The sequence below is a fragment of the Hyla sarda genome, chromosome 4 (genome assembly GCF_029499605.1).
Source record: "Hyla sarda isolate aHylSar1 chromosome 4, aHylSar1.hap1, whole genome shotgun sequence".
NCBI lineage: Eukaryota > Metazoa > Chordata > Amphibia > Anura > Hylidae > Hyla > Hyla sarda.
In genome coordinates, this window is record NC_079192.1 from 127,393,043 (window position 1) to 127,415,308 (window position 22,266).

General features: G+C 39.4%; 1 protein-coding gene across 1 annotated transcript in view; it reads right to left on the reverse strand.

Moving 5' to 3' along the window:
* MAP1A (microtubule associated protein 1A) overlaps positions 1–22,266 on the reverse strand; it is a 246,497-nt gene that overhangs the window by 14,226 nt on the left and 210,005 nt on the right. Inside the window, exons 3-5 of the mRNA XM_056572091.1 lie at positions 10,737–10,819; positions 9,943–10,083; positions 696–9,381 (exon numbers count right to left, since the gene is read on the reverse strand). Coding sequence (XP_056428066.1) covers positions 696–9,381; positions 9,943–10,083; positions 10,737–10,819 — 8,910 coding nt within the window. The remainder of the gene's footprint in view (positions 1–695; positions 9,382–9,942; positions 10,084–10,736; positions 10,820–22,266) is intronic.

The window sequence follows — 22,266 nt, forward strand, 5'->3', positions numbered from 1 at the left end:
ACTTAATATAAAAAGCTGAGCCCTAAGCTTTCTTTCACAACACTGCCTTGACTAAGGTCTTCCTACCCAATGATAAAACTAGCAATTCTTTTTATTCAAAATGATAATGATACTTACCTATCACTGATGTGAGGCCCTGTTTGTTTGCTATCTCCCTTCTTTGGGCAGCAAGCTTGGTGCACAGGTGGCCCTCCAGGAGCACAATGACATCACCACTGCTGCTTCCTCAAGCCTGCTCAGAGACTGGCCCAGTGAGGAAAAAGCCCCTGTGACATCAGTGCACTCCTGGAGCACCGTCTGTGCACCAAGCCTGCCGCTCGAATAAGGAGGATAACGGGCAAATGGAGTGATGGATCGACTCGTAGTAAATATCACTATCATAAGTGTCACCCTCACTAACAGCCTGTACCAACAGGTTAGTGCAGGTGACACTGGTGACAGATTCCCTTTAAATGATTTTACAGATGCTTTGCTTTACTCATCTTGCACTGATAATGAAAAATTACTCCTCTTTACTAAAACTAAAACACTTTTATGGAACAACACTTTTGGTTTGTCACTGTAAAGAAAAAAATAGTGTTTTTTTATTATCCAAACTAATCTATATAACATTGCTTTCCTGAAAAGAGATGGCGGTTTCTAGTCTTTAATCTATGACATTAAATTTTTACAAAATATTATTAAAATAATTGTACCTGATAATTTGATACCATTCACCAGTTTGCCTTTAAACGTATCTTCTTTGTCTTCTCTTGATGAATGCATTTGCAATGTACTTCTTGTCTTCAGAGACTTCTCTGTTGTTGCATTTTTTAGAGATTTTTCTGTGGCCTCCCGTGATGTCTGTTTAGATAGAGTTGGAGAATGTTTTCCCTTAGGCTCTAGTTTCCGAGCTGGAGAGGTTGATTTTGGTTTACTCAAAGGCTTTCTTACACCCTTAGTTTTGTCCTTCAAATCTTTTTTAAGTACTTTGTCACCTTTTATAGGCTTTAATTCATTAATTAGCATTTCAGGATCTACCATGCAGACATCTGGATGAGGGGGATGAGGATAAGGATCCATCATTGGTGCTGGATGTGGATCATGGCCTTGCCGTGAACTGCTATGATGAGAGTTTCCCATTGCTTTATCTACAGGAAGAAAGTCTGCATCTTCATCAGAATCCATTGCAGCATCAGCAGTTATAGATGGGCATTCTTCTGTTTCAGGTGGAACATCTGAGTCTGATTGAGAGGATCCTGAATCACTGACAGATGTTGGAGGTGTTTCATCAACTGTGCCACCTTCAACATAGCGGTTTTTCACGTGATGGGTCCTTCCTTTAACTGAAGGATGTCCTTCATCTTGTGAAACATCACTGTCATCTGAGAGGTCAAGGGGACTAGGATTGATGAAAGATGGAGAAAGTTCCCCCTTCCTGTGCATATATTCTGATGAAGATAATTTGTGCTCATACTCACTTGATGTACCGATACATGCCTCAACTTCATGGGAAGCATCTCCATGGTCTTCAGACCCTCTACCTCTCTGTGCATCAGAACAATAAGGCTGAAATATGTGCTCAGGAGACATGAGAGAAGAAGGCCGATTAGGTTTTTCTGCATCTTCCTCAGAGTATGGAGATTCTCTGTCTGAATCTGGAGATGACTTTTCATCTTGTACATCAGAAAAGTAAAGCTGTTTGTCAGTAACATATTGTGAGTGTTGAAATAGCTCAGGCATATTGTTTATTTCTGTTGGACCATTTGCTGTTGATGATTCTTCTTGTTGATGGGGTGGAAATGATGTAAGAACATTCGATGGTGAAGACATGGCTTCTGCACTTTCTCCCTGTCTAATATCCTGATGTACAGTAATGGTTTCTTTTACTGTATCAACTTTTGATGTGCAAGAGGTTTTTGTACATTCAACTCTACATGGTAATGTGCAATCATCCATGTCATAGGAACATGTAGATTGATGATCATCGGTAACATGTTTTTCATCTGAAGGTTGGGTAGCATCAGCAGGAACAAGAGGTGATACATCCCATAAATTCCTAACAGTTGGTTCTGCTTCTGCTACATAACTAGTAATCATTTGTGAATAGAACCCTTCAGCAGTGTCCTTTTTCACTGGGGTGCTAGCTTCAGATGATGTTTCTGACACACTCTGAGAGTCAGATTTTTGGTAGTCCGCCTCAGTACACTGCTGGGCAGAAATTTTAGAATATAGGGGATCTTCCTGGGGACTTAGGGGTGAAAATCTGGTTAGAGATGAACTTACTTCTGAAGCTCTTTCAGAGACCTCTAAGTACTCATCCTGACCCTTTGCAGAATGTGATAAATTGAAAGCATATGTTCCTAATTCTTTAGAATCTGCAAAGGACAATGGCTGCTGGTGAACAGTGTGTGTCTCAGAAGATTCTCCAATTTCCTTTTTCATGACAGAATAGGCTTCAGTAGAATATGCTGAGGCTGCAAAATCTTGTTCTGCCAAACCAGAGAAAGTTTGTTTCTCCTTACTACTGAGGGGAGAACTTTCCAATACCTGATTTATGTTATGATATTCACTACTGGTTTGAAATTGTTCATATTCTGCTTGGAAAGTTGCATGTGTATCTTTTGTAGGTTCACTTTTTGAGAGGAAAGGAGAATATGTATAGTCAGTATCTTCTTTTACATGCTTATCTTCATGTAAACTATTCTCTGTTCTTGAAGTTGAGTCAATACCCTGAGTACCACTTATCCCTGAAGTTTTCGTTTCAGTGTGGATATTATATTGTTTATTGTCTACCTCTTTTACCTCTGGTTGAACCCCAAAATTAGACTGTAAAATTAAGTTGTCCTCCTTCTCTTGATCATATGTGTAAGTTTCATGTAGGCTACCTAGGTCTGTAGGGAATTTAGTTTCCTTTTCAGATTTTTCATTTGCTCCTTTTTCTAGTTCATAATCACTTGCATTTTCTTCTAATACTTCAGTTTTCTCATAATATGAGTCTTTCATTTCAGAAAGTTGTGCTTCAGCTTGGGTAATATTCTGACTCGCTGAACTAATGTTATCTTCATCCTCCTCCTCCTCATCATCATCGTGATGTGCATGAAGATAGGTAGATTTTTCATGATGTTCATGTTCCATTGCATCCGGTTTTGATGAGAAATCTGTGCCACGTGGAAAGACATTACTCTCCTTTTCTGTTTGTTTGTTTTTATATGGTTCTTCCACATGTAATTGCTTAGTTTCGTCAGATAAACTACTTGTCTTTTTGCTGCTATCGGAACTTGATAAGAAATGTTCCTGCCTTTCTGTATATTGAAAAACAGCACTGTTTCCTTTATCTTTTGGAGATGCTGGTGAAGAAAGCTCCTTCTCAGTTAAGGTATACAAGTGAGATTCCTCTTCTTTTGAAGATATTTGATCATATAATGCATGTTTGGCTGTGTCTATGCCTAAAGTTGGTATTTCTTCCTTCTCTAGATAACTTGCACTACTGGGCTCTGCCTCTTCTATGATATGTTCAACTCCAGAAGCAGCTATCTGTTCATATATGTCAGCATATTGGAAAGACTTGTCATTTGGATAAGGTGTTGGCTCTCTTTCTTCTACATTTCCTTTTTTTGTTTTACCATATATTTCCGTTTCTTGTGAATATAAATCAAATGGACTACAAGATGAGTTTAAGCCAGTATCCAACAGGCTTGGAGAAACTTTTTTGTCCCGTTTGGAGAAACTATCTTCTTTAGGGTCATCTCTATATTCTCCAAAACTAAAGTTCATGTTGTCTTTAGGATATGAGGTCTCAACATATTTTTGCTCTTTATCTTCTTTAGAATAATCATTGTCTTTGTATATCAGTTTGTCATGTTCATGATATGTAGAGCTATCTGGAGATGTTTGCTTTGGTGATTTTTCTTGTACATCTTGATGTTCACCCTCCTGGAAGCTATACTCTGCTCTTATTGGCTCAATCACTTCAGCATGTTCACATTTTTCAAAAACATTAATCATTTCTTCCCCAAGTTGAAGGTCACATTTTCTGTCTATGGAATCACTTTGATAGGAAGAAACTGGGAGGTCATGGGCAGTCTGTGAATATGGATACTCATCTTCTTCTGATTCATGCTCTTCAAAACCTTTTTCTACATGTTGTAATTGCTCTTGTACCAATTCTGCATTGGTCTTCTCGAAGACTGTGGGAACACTTTCTTCATCTTGCTGCATTGCAAATTTATCAGAGGAGGTTGTTGTTACATAGGGAAATCTGTCTAAAATATTAACATCCTGAGAATGATATGAATCATCTAGTTGTGAAATGGACTGTTGAGGTTGAACTTTGCTTTGATTTGAAAAATTTATTGAATCTTGACCATGCTTTTCCTCTTGAAAATGTGCATACTCTGTATCTAATGTATCTATATCTGATTTAATAAATGTTTCTTGGTTTGCAACATCTAAATTAAGAGAAGATTGCTCTCGAGACTGTTCTTCCAAATCATGTGTTTCATCAAGAAATGTGCTCTCTCCTTCTTCGGTATACCGAAGCTTGAAGTCTTCTATTGCTTTCTTGTCAGCTGCATAACGTTCTGCATAACCTTCTTCTGGAAACCATACTCTCTTTTCACAGGTCATCTGTTTCATATAAATGCTTTCAGTTTCATAGGATTTCTCATGATCAATGTAATCATCATTATATGTATCTTTATTAGATTCGTCGGAGGTTTCTTTCTTTTCGAATGGACTTTCTGCTGCTTTCACGTAGCCAAGAGACAATTCAGTATGCTGGAAATCCTTGTATTGCTCCTGGAAAGGACATGATTCTTGTTTATCTGTAGTTATTACTTCAACTCGATCACCTTTGAGAGGGCTGTGATCTGCAAAAGAAAATGACTCTGAGTCATCAGGGCTTGAGGAGGAAATTATAAATGATTTTTCTTCTTTTTGTTGGACTTGACCATCAGAGTGATATGAATGTGTCTTTGCTGCTGATGACTCTTCTGAATGGACTTCTATAAATGTTTGTTTATCATCTCTAGATTCAGTTGTCATGAAGGACTGAGTATTATCTTGAAAATAAGTATCACCTGCCTCCAGATGTTTTTGATCCTCGCCTAAGCTTTCCTTCGTGGACAGCGAAGTGTCCACACTTTCAGCAGTTTTATTAGATGAACATTTCATTTCTCCCTTTTGAGTCGGATCTTTCAACTGAAAAGGACTTTCATCATCTAAATATGTTTCCTTAGTGGGACTTCCTTGATAAGTTTCATTTACAATTGGACATTGTTCTATCAAAGACATCTGTAAAGATGTATCATCTTCCTTTCCTTGTTCTGTAAAAGAAAGTGACTTTGCATCTCCTAGGAAAATGTCTTGGCTAGAGCTCTCAGTTGATGTATCATCTTTTACAGGACTCTGCTCCATGATTCCAGAATAATCACCGTAAGCTTCTGACAATTGTTTGGGTAATGCTGACTGCAGTGTATCTGCACCTGTTTCTTTATGGGTAGATAATAAATCTTCATGTGAGACTTCCTTGGATGAAACTAAATCTTCAAGTTGCATATATGGCTCCAAACTCATTGAAAAAGCTGCATCTTTGGAGAAATCACACTTTTCACTGCCCATAAATCTCTCATCATTGTCAATATTTTTGTCGGGAATTCTTTCTTCCTTAGCTTCTATTATTTCTTTGGTCACTGGTGCTGATAATTCTTTAACAAAATCTACACTATCTAGGTCATGAGTGTAGGCTTCCCCTGCATTTACCAAGCTTTCCTCTTCAGAACTCTGCACTGATGTGCCAAAAAGCTTATCTTGTGTGATTGGTTCATCTAGGTGTTCTCTACTACTTACAGGTGACTCATATGATACGTGTAATTCATCTTTTCTTTCATGGTTGAGTATATCTGCTGCTTCAAAGAGTTCGGCTTGAGTAGTCTCAAATCTGTCTTCTACAGGAGATTGGTGAGAAGGTGTGTGTCCTGTGCTTGTAGGGCCTGATTGAGTTGGAGATGCCATTTTTACAGTGCTGTCATCAGGACTTAAGCATCTTTCCTCACTTTCTCCGAAGTTTGAATCCACTTTGTGCACTTCACTACCAGAAATAACTGGAGATCTATTCATATCTGTACTGTAACCATAATGCACATCACTACACTCGTGTTCAGAAAACAAAAGAGGACTATAATATTTTTTACCAGGTGCCTCATTTGTTATCCCATCATCAAGTTCTTCATCATGCGTTGAGCCACTTAGATGGTCTTTTCCAGCAACCATCAGAGACTGGAAATCTTCAGGTGGAGGGGATTTAAAGCATTTATCTTCTTCTAAAGAGGAAGTAGGTGATATTGTGCCAGCAGATGGCAAGTATTCTATGCCCTGGGTGGCCTCAGTGTGAGAAGATGGAATACTGTTTCCGGTATCAAGCAAAAGTGAACTTTTTCCAGTCTCTTCAGTTTTTGGTGCAGTAATAGAAGCCACAGATTGATCTTCTGCAACAGATGTGGCAAAAGAAGATAGTTTGTCACATTCAGTTATAGAAGTTGCAGAGGAAACATGTTCCTCTTCTGCAAGAGGAGCAGCAACAATATTTGTAGAGTAACCAACTATTATAGACTCTTGCATAGCATAACCTTTTGTCGCCACCTCAGAAGATGAAATTGCCTTGATGCCGTGTATTGCTTCAAATGATCCGGGATGGTCTGGGACAGAAATATCATAACTCCCTACATCGTACTGTAAATGAGGTATTCTTTCTTCCTGTTCATCATGTATTTCCTCATCAGAAATAGTTTGTTCTGTCTCTGAATAACCTGGCATTGTTTCATCTTGGATGTATGATATGTGTTCTGCAGCAGTCCCTGATGATATGGGGGCACCTGTTAAGTATGAGGGCTCCTTTGATACATCTTTGCCACATACGTTTATTGTTGAATCAGTCTCTTTTTGCAATGACATTGTAAAATCACAGGACACGTTTTCTTGCTGTTCATGAAAATTTTCTGTGTATTCACTGTCCTTATACTTCAGATCATCTGTAGGTTCTTCTGAATATTCTTCCATTTCTTCTACATCTGCTTTTTCCACCACATCTATATTTTTCTCAGCTTCTTTGTCATCTTCTGCTTTACTACAGATATGGTCATCTTCACTTTGCAAAACTATTTCTTCTTTTTGTTTTCTATCTAATATTCCCTTTTCCTCCAATTCATTTTCTTTATCTTCATCTATCTCTAAGTCTTGAATGTCTAAGGTTGGCATTGATGCAAACTTGTTTCTGCTACATACTTTCTCTTTGTCAGCATTGGGGGTAGTTTCTTCTTCTGTATTCATCTCTTCCTCATATTCTGCCATCTCAGCAGGTTCCTCCATTGCTGCACCTTCATCAACCATTTCAGCGTTCTCATCCATTTCATACATTGGTTTCTCTTCATGCTGTGAGTCTCCCTCCACATCTGTGGTCATGATACCTTCATCTGGGGATTCAAGAGGACTTTTCTTATCTGATGTTATTTCATCTAACATGATTTCATCTTTCATCTGGTTTTGAATCATTAACATATCTGATGGTCTATTTTCAATAGTTTCTTGTTCTGCAAGATTAATGTCATCTTCCTTTTTATGGGATTGTTCTACGTTGCCTTCATACTTCAACTCCTCAAAGTCTTTGGTTAGATCCTCAGGAGATGACATCACAGATCTTTGTTCTGCCATATCAGCCATTGCTGGTAACTTTTCCACTTGTTGTACCTGGCTTACTTTTTCAGCTGTGTTATCTTTTTCAAGTTTGCTTTTAACTTTTTCAGTTCGGATTTTTCCTGGAACTTTGGCTTTGTGCAGTGTTTTTCTCACTTCAGGTGTAAATGGTCGCAAATCAGGTTTTAGTAGTTTCTTAGCTTCAGGTTTAACTTCCTTTTTCTTCTCTTCTTTTTTTACATCTTTCTTTTCTTCCTTCTTATTTTCTTTCTTTAGATCTATCTTTTCTTTCTTTATTTCTTTCTTTTCTTTATCCTTCTTTTCATCAAGTTTGGAAATTTTATCCTTGATAAATTTTTTGCCTGTCTTCTCTTTCAATAGTTTCCTCTTTTCTAATTTTGCAGAATCAATTGCTTCAGTTTTTACCTTATCAGCTTTTAAAGGTTTTTCGATATGTTTGTCTGTTGCTTCCTTGATTTTTCTCTCAGGTTTTGTCTCTTTTGTAATCTCTGGTTTAAGATCTTTAGCTGTTTCTTCAGAAATGTCTTCTTTTTTGCCTGGCTTACCTGTGCTTGCTCGTGTAGAGGACTTGAGACTTTCCTTGCTATCAGCCCTTTGTTTTATTTTTGTGTGCTTACCAGTAGTTGGTGGCCCACCACTGGCTATATCTTTTTGTGTTGCTACTGGATATCTCAGGAAATCTAAATGTTTCAGCTTTTCTAGACCTTCTAAAATCTTATTTTGTGGAGCATTTCCAGGAAACAAAACACGCACAATTTTTTCTGTTGGGCTAGCAGGAAGCCAAACAACAAGGGCAGTGATAGATGTAAGATATGGAACTGAAATTTCACCCTCTTTTCCATTTGGTAGAATAATACCAGTTTTTGCTTTGCTATTACCAGCCCATTTTTGCATCAAAAACTGCATTTCTTTGCTGTCTTTTACGGGGTTCAGGACATACATATCCAACCTACCAACGCCCATTTTATGAAACAATGTTATGGGCTCTATTGTGTTACTAACTACCCTATATAAAGGTTCAGATTTAATTCCTAGTTTATTTAAGTACTGTAGTGTCAGACAAGCTTCTTCGATACTTCTTTTGACCTTCATACTAGACTCAGGGATTTTCAGTTTTTCTGGAACATTAAAAAACACAACCCCCAGTTCCGGAGATATTAAGTTTTTCATCCAGTCACTATAAGCAGTGGAGCCCTGAGATTGCTCTTCATCTTGCTCAGCTATCTTTCTTTGAAGAAGTCCATTTATTCCAGGCAGATTATCAGCTCCAATATGTGTGAGCAATATGGAATCAATTCTATCCAAATGCCGAACCAACTTCCAGAAACAGGATTTTCTTTCTGAGCCACCATCTACCAGGATATTAAATCCATTGACAGCAAAAAGGGCAGAGTCACCCCTTCCTCCAGGAAATATGTAACAACATGGCTTTGACAACTTCAAAAATCCACCTGAATTTGGTGGTTCCAAGAGATCAAAAGGAGAAGGAACATCAACAGTCTCTGAGACATAGTCTGCAAACTCGGAAACCCCATCCATTGCAGGTAAAACTAACTCTGGATTTAGTTTCCAATTTATGATATCCTGGAAAGTTGAATGTCCAAGGTTGCACCAATCTCCTTCTTCCAAGCAGGAAACTGTTAAAGAGGCTTTAATCTCTGGATCAGTATTACTGAAGAGCTGGCAAACCTGCAGTGACACACAAAAAATACAATTAGCAACACAACATTGATTTATAACAATATAATTGTAAATTAAGTAATTCATTAGTACTTTAATTCAGATCCATATGTAGATATATTGATACTTAATAATAAAATACCTAAACTGTGTACTATGGCTGAGCTTCATTAGTACTTTGACAGAGGTTTTGCAATATGACACATGAATACAGTATGGGATTTGCAGTTTAACACATTATAATTAACTTATAATTAACTATACTTATAAATAATTAACACAGACTTGCATAGAGGGGGCGGTTTGTGACATCACATGGGGAGCGGAGTCGTGATGTCACGATATTCCGGCCCAGTGGTCGTCACGCTACACACTCGGGGCCTCCAGTGCTGCGGAGAGCTCACAAAGGTGGGTGCGCAATGAAAAACTGCAGGGTTCCCCAGTGGCTGGACCCCCCGCGATCATACATATTATCCCCTATCCTTTGGATAGGGGATAAGATGTATTAGGGCCGGAGAACCCCCTTTAATATTTGCATTATTGGGATATATATGCTTTTTATATTCTTACCTCTGGATCGTTGAACACTTCTCCAAGTCTTTGTAGAGGAAAGGTACCACTTTGCAGAATTAAGTCTCCTTCCTGGTCAGAGCACTGGCCACTCAAAATAAGGAGCTTGTATGCAGAAGGATCTGTGATCAAGGAACGTACCTAGTAGTAAAATTAGAAAACCCTTTTAGCCAGATAATATATTAAGAAGAAATAAGAGCAATAACAGTAGTCACAGTATTATAGATGCAAATGATCTAATAAAAGTATTATGAATGCTCAATAGACACAAAAAGTACAAATATTGAACATACAAGTGCCACTGTACAGAGCCCCTTGAAAGCTACTAACAATGTAAACAGAAACTGTTACACCAAGTTCTTTTACAGAGCTCAAGTTCAGCAAGTCTTCTCCTTCAAACCCCAAAGCAGAATTATTCAAACTCAAGAATTATACTTAAGCTCAAACATATCACCATTAGTAGAGCTACACATCCTACATATCCTATCATGTCATCAGTATAGTTAAGTATCCTATATATCCTATCATTGCCTGTGTTATTCTTCATTGTTGACAAATAGCAACGAGCAACAAAGAGCTGATAGCAAACCAACAAGCTTACCATAACTACAAATGTCTATCTAAAGTAGAAGATGATGATACTCAAATGTCTATCTAAAGTAGAAGATGAAGATGCTCAAATGTCTATCTAAAGTAGAAGGTGAAGATGTCCATCTAAACAAGTGGTTAACCTGTTCTGTACTTTAAATTTATTTTTAAATAGAAATTCTTATTCTAATCATATTAACCAGTACCTCATAAACAATGCTGTCTGCGTTGGGATTCACCAAGATCACAGTCTCTAGAACATCACTCTGATGCTGCAAAGTTCTTTGGCCTATGGGAAAAAAAATATATAACATTTTAAATTGCACTAAAATGGCCAATTAGTCCCCAGTACATGTTTGTCTTAAAGATAATTTGATTTTATTCATTCATTTAACCTCCCTAAAGAACACTGTTGAAAATTAAGCACTCTTGTGTCATGTTGACTTGAGGAAAACAGTCATTAAAGTAAAAGTAACAAAAGCATTTTTTCTTCATTTTACTTCCAAATCAGATTGTAATTTTCCTCCCACACAACACTTGTATTCAGTAACTGTATGATATTATCTTCCCAGCTGTAAGTATTTTACATCCACACAAAGGCTACATGAAGTTACGTCAAACATGTAAATATGAGAATATATATATATATATATATATGTACAAAGTACTATCAAGAAATGCAAAGAAAAAAGTTTTTATTGTTCAAAGGTACAAAACATAATAGCAGCTTGTAGATATAATACATTTTAATGAAGTCACACAAAAAAAAAGGGGTTTCTGACAACTCTGCGCAAATGGGTAATAAGATGTGGTGTACCGTTATTAGAAAATAAGATAAGATAATGACTAAGTATAACTAAAGCCAAGTATAAGCAAAATCTCTTTAATTTAATTACATGTTACATGTATTATAAATGTGATCAAAGGTAAGTCTATTCATAGTTTGTACATTGTATATATTTTTCTAAAATTTAAATATTAGAATTTCTTATCTTATAGTATTGCACATTATGTAGTACTAAAAGAAAAATGATGGTTCACATTCAGACCTTCCGACCCTCCATAATAATGGTATATATATATATATATATATATATATATATATATATATATATATGTATATATATGAAGTATGCAAAGTACCTTCTCAGGTAGCGTGCCCTAAGATCAGCTCTCGCTCCAGTTACAAAGTCTCAGAAGCTGATTGGGATTTATGCCAAGCCAGAATTCTCCCCAGAAGGGAAGAGGACCCATCTGCAGACAGCTGTTTCGGGGTGCTTGCCCCTCGTCAGTACAGAGCAGGGTGTTCTGGCTTAGCTGAGGATGAGAGACTTGTGACTAGTTTTATATATATATATATATATATATATATATATATATGTATATAATATATATAGTACCGAGCGAGTTGGTTTCCTGTGATTGGTGAGTGTATGATTCCTCCGCCCCGACTGAGATGAACTGATTATTGTATAACTTCATTAATTTGTGTGCACTTATATGGATTATGCACTGTATAATTATGTGTGCTATATCTGCTGTGATACAATGATCTAGTACATGATGTTTTGTGCACCAAATGATCACTTTAATTATGCACATTTGCACTTGTAAATGTAAATTACTTGCACATGTAAATTACTTGCACAATTATCCTTGATATGTTACCCTATTTAAATGTGGCATTTAAAAGTTGCATGCTTGAAAATGGTCGCATTGGGCGACCGAAATGTTGCATCTAGTTGGATGGAATAAATTTCCCTTTTTTATCAATACCACTGGAGTGCTGCAGCATTGTCTTCCATATAGTCTTCAGTGGCAGGGACCTGGCCATGTGACTGCTTGCACCAGCTCACCTTTTTACTAGGAGTGCTGCTTAACATCATTTGTATAATGGTGGATCGGTCATCTGGAGCTTGCACCCACTTTGTTTTTGTAACTGTGGATACCAGTGTTCAAGAAATCTAACACATACTCATACATTAACCGTGATGTCAATCAGATTCTTGATTCTTTGGAAGGGGAGACCTCATTTTTACATTTACCCCCCGCTATCGATTTACAGCGACAATTTGAAACAGATACTAAATGCACGCTCCTTGAATCTACATCTTACCACCTTCAGAGAATATTTGAGATCCCAAAAAATACCTAGAAGGATGCGAGTACAACCCCATGATAGTTCATATATGGGTGACGCAGAGTTCCGTGCTAAGTATGAGTCAATTGCCAACAAATATTCTTTGGAATTGATACTTCTTAATATTGAGTTTTTAAGTAAGGATGTTGCCACTAGCAAGAACAAAGTGGATTGGATTGGATGATTCTCTAAAAAATGAACTTTCATCAGAGGATTACAATAAGTTCATTACCAAACAAACATCTTTTTGGCTAAATTTAGATCGGAGCAGGAGACAATGGAAAGACATAAATGGCACCGTGACACTACTGATTATGAGAATAACAAGGTTTATCACTGGAGTGTTCACTGTTATGTTTGGAAACCTAAAGCAAGAGAATCTAATGTTGATTTTTCTCATTCCCAACCTCTCTCTACTACTCATTCTGAATTTTTTTTAGGACGGACACCCATTCAAAACGACAACGGGCAAGGCGAGGAGGCCGCAGATATCACCAGTACAACAAGACTACGTGCGCCTCTCACAGACAAGAACAGACCACCAAAGTCCAATCACAAGAAGTAGCATCACAATCAGCCGTGGTAAATATATTTTCTTTCCCTATATCTACTGAACATATTGAACTTTTATCTAAAGGACTGAGTTTTTTTCCATCTGCTCATATTAATTGGTTTGACAATGAAATAGACCTAGCACAATTTTTCAGGAAGATCAAGCTTAAGATTTGGTTTTCTGAACATTGCAGATCCGTGGACCAAAAATTTGTTCCTTCTTATGTGACACCAGAATGTTTTTCTTTATCTGATTATGATCTTAAACTACCCAGTTCCTTTCAACCAGTGATCAACTCAAGTCCATTTGACACTTTTTGTTCACTGTTGGGAAGGGACAAGGAGGATTTACGTTCATCTACAGCCGATTCTACTTTTTCTAATTTGTCTTGTTCACAACAATGTGCACTTACAGAACTGGCCCATGACCACAACCTGGTCATTAAACCCGCCAACAAAGGGGGCTCGGTTGTGATCATGGACCGTTCTAGGTACATCGAAGAGGCCATGCGACAATTGGGGGACACCAATACTTATTTACCACTTTTCAAAGTTCCTGAATTTGACATTGAGAGAAAGATTTGTAGGTTGGTCGGAGATAGCTTTGCATCTGGCATCATAGACAAAACTCTGCAATCCTATCTCATTGTATCACATCCTAAAACTCCTTTTTTATACCTACTCCCAAAGATACACAAGTCCTTGGAGTATCCGCACGGACAACCAATTGTCTCTGGGCATGAATCTTTAACTAGCCATCTTTCTATATTTTTAGATCAAGTGTTACGTCCTTATGCTATGCGAGCCAAGTCTAACTTCTCCGACACATCTTATTCTTTGAGAAAAATTGAAAGGTACACTGATGGCCTCTCTGGATGTCACCACTTTATGCACGTCAATTCCTCATGATTATGGTATCAGAGCTGTCAAAAATGCAATTAGTCAGGATATGTCTTCAATTAAATCTGACTTTATCATTTCTGCACTACAGTTGGCATTAACTAATAATTATTTTTCTTTTAATGATAAGTTTTTTCTACAAGTGTCCGGTAACGCTATGGGGACAAATGTTGCCCCAACATACGCCAATCAGTCTATGTGTCCCACCACTTCAGCCATGTGCTGGGGTGGTGGCGATACATAGACTACATCTTCCTCATTTGGATAGGGAGTGCCACGGAGTAATTGGCTTTTGTCCAATTTCTAAATGAGATGGACAGTGATATCAAGTTCACATTAGTTAGTCATCTAAGAACTGAACTAAATACAAAACCCACGGATAGTAATTTGGTTCTTCACTTCCACAGTTGTCACCCCCGACCTATGATTAGCTCATTACCTCGCGCCAAACGCATCATTAGTCCGGGCCCACAGGTGGAACCGGCTTTAGATCTTATGAGAGGGTAGCCCTCAGACCTTTTACAATAAAGTAAGAGCAGCGTTATGACAATGGATAGACATTCACTTATACATCAACCTCCTAAATGTCAGACCACTGATCAACCACATCTAGCATTTGTGACCACCTACAACAATTTTTCACACAAGATATCTAGAGTGATTAATAACCATTGGTCTATTCTCTCAAGATGTTTTCCCAATGTCCCCGACTTTGCAAGTTTGCCCCTTATGTCATACCGCAGACCCCGCAATTTTAAGGGATATACATGTCAAGTCGGACGTGTCAATCAAACCACGAGATGATCAAATATACCTTACTGTTCAGAATACAGGATCCTTTCCCTGCCGCTCTTGCGTTAATTGTCCTTTGATGGACGTCTAGGGAATACAAGATAAAGTATTATTTATCATGTACATCTAAATTAGTGGTATACGTTTTGTCCTGTCTATGCCAACTTTTGTATGTGGGAGAAACGACTCTTGAATTCTGTACACATATCAACCATCAAAGATATACTATTCCTAAAAAAAACTCCTAGATCTTCCTGTGTCAAAGCACTTTACTGAGGCAGGACATAACAAACGCGACCTGCGCTTCACTCTGATAAACCACATTCCGATGCCCAAAGGTGGTGGTGACCGCATTGCTTTCTTAACCCCTTAAGGAGACATGACGTTCCCATACGTCTCCATTTCGGAGTCCTTAAGGACACATGACGTATGAGAACGTCATGTGCTTTCCCGGCCCCTCTCAGCCATCTGGAGCGGAGCCGGTGGCCGATGCCTGCTGAAATCGATTAGCAGGCATCGCGGCATATCGCCCAGGGGGGTCATGATGAACAATTCAGCCCAGCGATCTGCGGCGGATTCCGGGTCAATCGGGCCTCCGGTGACCCAGAATTACTGGCTGATCGGGGTCGACAGAGACGGCCCCAAACAGCCATAGTCAGCAGGGGTGAGGTGGCACCAATCAGGGCACCTGCTGCGGGTGTCACTCCCGCAACCCACTCCGCCCCTCTTCCGGAGGACGTGATCCCCGGCATCCCTGTTGGGATCGGGACCCAAGGAGCGGCGGCGCGAGGGACTGACCTGCAGCGGCGGCGTGGATCAGCAGTTGGAGGTGAGTGACAGCCTCCTGCTGTTGCTTAGCAACAGCTCCCAGCATGCAAAAAGGGCATGCTGGGAGCTGTAGTTATTCAACAGCAGGAGGCAGACCACCACAACTCCCAGCATTCCCTTATGGGAGGCACATTTTTTCTATGGAAAAGTGTACTTTCAGCTGTTGTATAACTACAACTCCCAGCTTGCACAATCAGCTAAAGTGCATGCTGGGAGTTGTAGTGGTGCATCTGCTGGTTGCATAACTACAACTCCCAGCATGCCCGTTGGCTGTCGGTGACTGCTGAGAGTTGTAGTTTTGCAACAGCTGAAGGCACACTGGTTGTGAAACACTGAGTTAAGTAGCAAACCAGTGTGTCTCCAGCTGTTGAATACCTACAATCCCCAGCCAAAGTAGTATGCCTCCAGCTGTTGCATAACTACAAGTCCCAGCATGCCCTTCTGCTGTCCGTACATGCTGGGGGTTGTAGCTTTTGCAACAGCTGAAGGCACATTGGTTGCAAAACACTGAGTTTGTTACAAAACTCGGTGTTTCACAACCAGTATTGCAAAACTACAACTCCCAGCATGCACTTATAGACCGTACATGTTGGGAGTTGTAGTTTTGCAACAGCTGGATGTTTCTCCCCCCCCCCCCCCCCAATGTGAATGTGACTCACATGGGCGGAGGTTTACAGTAAGTATCCGGCTGCAAGTTTGAGCTGCGGCAAATTTTCTGCCGCAGCTCAAACTGCCAGCGAGAAACTACTGTGAACCCCCGCCCGTGTGACTGTACCCTAAAAACACTACACTACACTAACACAAAATAAAATGAAAAGTAAAAAACACTACGTATACACATACCCCTACACAGCCCCCCTCCCCTCCCCAATAAAAATATAAAACGTCTGGTACGGCACTGTTTCCAAAACGGAGCCTCCAGCTGTTGCAAAACAACTATTCCCAGTATTGCCAGATAGCCACTGACTGTCCAGGCATGCTGGGAGTTTTACAACAGCTGGAGGCACCCTGTTTGGGAATCACTGGCGTAGAATACCCCTATGTCCACCCCTATGCAAATCCCTAATTTAGGCCTCAAATGTGCATGGCGCTCTTTAGCTTTGGAGCCCTGTCGTATTTCAAGGCAACAGTCTAGGGTCACATATGGGGTATCGCCGTACTCGGGAGAAATTGTGTTCCAAATTTTGGGGGGTATTTTCTGCTGTTACCCTTTTTAAAAATGTAAAATTTTTGGGAAAACAAGCATTTTAGGTAAAAAAATTGTTTTTTTTACATATGCAAAAGTCGTGAAACACCTGTGGGGTATTAAGGTTCACTTTACCCCTTGTTGCATTCCCCGAGGGGTCTAGTTTCCAAAATGGTATGCCATGTGTTTTTTTTTTGCTGTTCTGGTACCATAGGGGCTTCCTAAAGGTGACATGCCCCTCAAAAACCATTTGTCGCTCCTTCCCTTCTGAACCCTCTACTGTGCCCGCCGAACACTTTACATAGACATATGAGGTATGTCCTTACTTGAGAGAAATTGGGTTTCAAATACAATAAAAAATTTTCTCCTTTTTACCCCTTGCAAAAATTCAAAAATTGGGTCTACAAGAACATGCGAGTGTATAAAATGAAGATTTTGAATTTTCTCCTTCACTTTGCTGCTATTCCTGTGAAACACCTAAAGGGTTAAAACACTAACTGAATGTCATCTTGAATACTTTGGGGGGTGCAGTTTTTATAATGGGGTCATTTGTGGGGTATTTCTAATATGAAGACCCTTCAAATCCACTTCAAAACTGAACTGGTCCCTGAAAAATAGTGAGTTTGAAAATTTTGTGAAAAATTTCAAAATTGCTGCTGAACTTTGAAACCCTCTGGTGTCTTCCAAAAGTAAAAACTCATAAATTTAGAAAAATGCAAAATTTTCATTTTTTTTATCAAATTTGGGGATTTTTCACCAAGAAAGGATGCAAATTACCACATAAATTTACCACTATGTTAAAGTAGAATATGTCACGAAAAAACAATCTCGGAATCAGAATGATAAGTAAAAGCATTCCAGAGTTATTAACGTTTAAAGTGACAGTGGTCAGATGTTCAAAAAACGCTCTGGTCCTAAGGTGTAAAATGGCCTGGTCCTTAAGGGGTTAAATCGATGCAAACTACAGTGGATTTTTGAACTCGACACGTTACGCCCTAAAGGATTAAATGTTGAATTTACAGGGGTTATCCAGGAAGAAACTTTTTTTTTATATATCAACTGGCTCCAGAAAGTGAAACAGATTTGTAAATTACTTCTATTAAATAACTCTTAATCCTTTCAGTACTTATGAGCTTATAAAGTTGAGTTGTTTTTTTCTGTCTAAGTGCTCTCTGATAACACGTGTCTCGGGAACCCCCCAGTTTATAAGCAAATCCCCATAGCAAACCTCTTCTACTCTGTGCAGTTCCCGAGACAAGCAGAGATGTCAGCAGAGAGCACTGTTGCCAGACAGAAAATTCAACTTCAGCAGCTGATAATTATAGAAAGGATTAACATTTTTTAATAGAAGTAATTAAAAAATCTGTTTAACTTTCTGGAGCCAGTTGATATAAAAAAAAAGTTTTTCCCTGGAATACCCCTTTAACCCCTTAAGGACCAAGGACGTACCGGTACGTCCTTGGTCCTGCTCCCGTGATATAACGCGGGGTTACACGGTAACCCCGCATTATATCACAGCGGGCCCGGCGTCATAGTGAAGCCGGGACCCGCCGCTAATAGCACGCAGTGCCGATCGCGGCGCCGCGCGCTATTATCCCTTTGGCCGCGCGCTCAGAGCTGAGCCACGCGGCTAAAAGTGAAAGTAAGAACTGCCGGTTAGCTTAGTGGGCTGTTCGGGATAGCCGCGACGAAATCGCGGCATCCCGAACAGCTTACAGGACAGCGGGAGGGTCCCTACCTGCCTCCTTCGCTGTCCGATCGCCGAATGACTGCTCAGTGCCTGAGATCCAGGTATGAGCAGTCAAGCGGCAGAATCATCGATCACTGGTTTCCTATGAGAAACCAGTGATCAATGATAAAGATCAGTGTGTGCAGGGTTATAGGTCCCTATAGGAGCTATAACACTGCAAAAAAAAAGTGGGGAAAAAAAAGTGAATAAAGATCATTTAACCCCTCCCCTATTAAAAGTTTGAATCACCCCCCTTTTACCATAAAAAAAAACACAGTGTAAATAAAAATAAACATATATGGTATCACCGCGTGCGGAAATGTCAGAATTATAAAAATATATTGTTAATTAAACCGCTCAGTCAATGGCGTACGCGCAAAAAAATTCCAAAGTCCAAAATAGTGCATTTTTGGTCACTTTTTATATCATTTAAAAATGAATGAAAAGCGATCAATAAGTCCTATCAAAAACTTCATATCACGGTGCAAAAAATGAGCCCTCATAACGCCTCATACACGGAAAAGTAAAAAAGTTATAGGGGTCAGAAAATGACAATTTTAAACGTATGAATTTTCCTGCATGTAGTTATGATTTTTTTCCAGAAGTACGACAAAATCAAACCTATATAAGTAGGGTATCATTTTAATCGTATGTACCTACAGAATAAAGATAAGGTGTCATTTTTACCGAAAAATGTACTACGTAGAAACGGAAGCCCCCAAAATTTACAAAATGGCGTTTTTTTTTCAATTTTGTCGCACAATGATTTTTTTTTCCGTTTCACCGTAGATTTTTGGGCAAAATGACTGATGTCATTACAAAGTAGAATTGGTGGCGCAAATCCCGCATCATATCACGTCGGTCCCGGAGCTCATCAACGGCCGGGAACCGCGGCTAATACCACACATCGCCGATCGCGGCAATGTGCGGTATTAACCCTTTAGAAGCGGCGGTCAAAGCTGACCGCCGATTCTAAAGCGAAAGTGAAAGTGACCCGGCTGCTCAGTCGGGCTGTTCCGGACAGCCGCGGTGAAATCGCAGCGTCCCGAACAGCTGACAGGACAACGGGAGGGCCCTTACCTGCCTCCTCGGCGTCCGATCGGCGAATGACTGCTCCGTGCCTGAGATCCAGGCAGGAGCAGTCAAGCGCAGATAACACTGATCACAGGCGTGTTAATACACGCCTGTGATCTGTTTAAAAGATCAGTGTGTGCAGTGTTATAGGTCCCTATGGGACCTATAACACTGCAAAAAAAATGTAAAAAAAAGTGTTAATAAAGGTCATTTAACCCTTTCCCTAATAAAAGTTTGAATCACCCCCCTTTTCCCATAAAAAAAATAAAACAGTGTAAAAAAAATAAAAATAAACATATCGCCGCGTGCGTAAATGTCCGAACTATAAAAATATATCATTAATTAAACCGTACGGTCAATGGCGTATGCGCAAAAAAATTCCAAAGTCAAAAAAAGCGCATTTTTGGTCACTTTTTATACCATTAAAAAATGAATAAAAAGTGATCAAAAAGTCCGATCAAAACAAAAATCATACCAATAAAAACTTCAGATCACGGCGCAAAAAATGAGTCCTCATTCCACTCTGTACGTGGAAAAATAAAAAAGTTATAGGGGTCAGAAAATGACATTTTTAAATGTATAAATTTTCCTGAAAGTTATGATTTTTTCCAGAAGTGCGACAAAATCAAACCTATATAAGTAGGGTATCATTTTAACTGTATGGACCTACAGAATAATGATAAGATGTAATTTTTACCAAAATATGCACTGCGTAGAAACGGAAGCCCCCAAAATTTGCAAAATTGCATTTTTTCTTCGATTTTGTTGCACAATGATTTTTTTTTCCGTTTCACCGTGCATTTTTGGGTAAAATGACTAATGTCACTGCAAAGTAGAATTGGCGACGCAAAAAATAAGCCATAATATGGATTTTTAGGTGGAAAATTGAAAGGGTTATGATTTTTAAAAGATAAGGAGGAAAAAATGAAAGTTCAAAAACGGAAAAACCCTGAGTCCTTAAGGGGTTAATGTTACCCCTGGCATGTCATAATACCTGAACATCATAGTTTTATATACTTTATTGTGTGCCTACCATTGGACAAGACGATTTTAATTATGTTTTATTTTACACTTTCTTCTCAGATCGGACAGCGGATTGACAGATCTTCACCACCAACACCTGTGTCTTTTCTTTTATTTCTTCTTCTGTGGGAGGTTGATGTAGTTGGACCATATTATTTATTCCCTTTCCCTGCGGGATTGATCTTCACGTACATCTACAGCGGTTGTTAAGCAGCTTACCCCGATTCGCCTGCTTGATCCACCTATAGACTGTGAGACAGTGAAGTTACACCATCCTGATCCGAGATGCGAGGATGCCGAATGCAGCCCCGATCTGGTGCTGGAAGAGAAGTCCCTGGGGAACTGTGGGGTTTCCCCATATTCCCCAGGATACTGTTCGGCAACTGTCCACAGCAGTGTTAATGTGAGTCACTGAATACAGGAGATGTCAAACGGGATGGATTTCGCAGTCTCGGCTCATCTTTTTACCTACTCAACATTGCCATTAGTATTGCCCCCTTCCAAGATGGCTGAATAACTTCTGTAGGTTCCAGTGCGCGTGCGCTGGACTAGTGAGTCACAGGATGTCGATTCTGCCGTGACGCGTTGATCATCCCTGCAACCTTTTGGTCAACACTCATCTCCACTCACAGTATGTTACGCTGGTACACATGGGACGCCAGTCTCACTTACAGTACTGAGCAAGTTGGTTTCCTGTGATTGGTGAGCGTATGATTCCTCCACCCCAACTGAGATGAACTGATTATTGCATAAGTTCATATATGGATTATGCACCTTGCTACTGTATACACTGTATAATTATGTGTGCTATGCCTGCTATGATACAATTATCTAGTACATGATGTTTTGTGTACCAAATGGTCACTTTATTTATGTACATTTGCACTTTATTGATATTTTCTCGTAAAAGACTTGCGCAATTATCCTTGATATGTTACCCTATTTAAATATGGCACATGTCTGTGTTTGCATGCTTGAAAATGGCCACATTGGGCGACCGAAACGTTGTATCTTGTTGGATTGAATAAATTTCACTTTTTGATCACTACCACTGGAGTGCTGCAGCATTGTCTTCCATGAAGTCTTCAGTGGCTGGGACCGGGCCGTGTGACTGCTTGCACCCACTCACCTTTTTTTACTAGGAGTGCTGCTCAACATTGTTTGTGTGTGTGTATATATATATATATATATATATACAGCAACAGGAGAATACAGCAGCACACTGCTAGCACAAAGATACAGATAAAACATGAGTATATAGATGTAACATGAGTGTATAGATAAAACATGAAAAGCTATACAGCTGTAGTGCAACAAATGAAAATATGAGATTATGAAACAATGAGGTACTTAGCTTGCAAATTTGGCGGCCAAATAGCTTGGACTGTCCCAACACGGTAAGGTGACCTCATTTTGGGATGGGACGGAAGCCAGGTCCGTATAATAGTTTGGAATCCATTAGTGCTGGCCAACTTATTCTTTGGTTGTATTACACATACGGGGGAGTGGCTA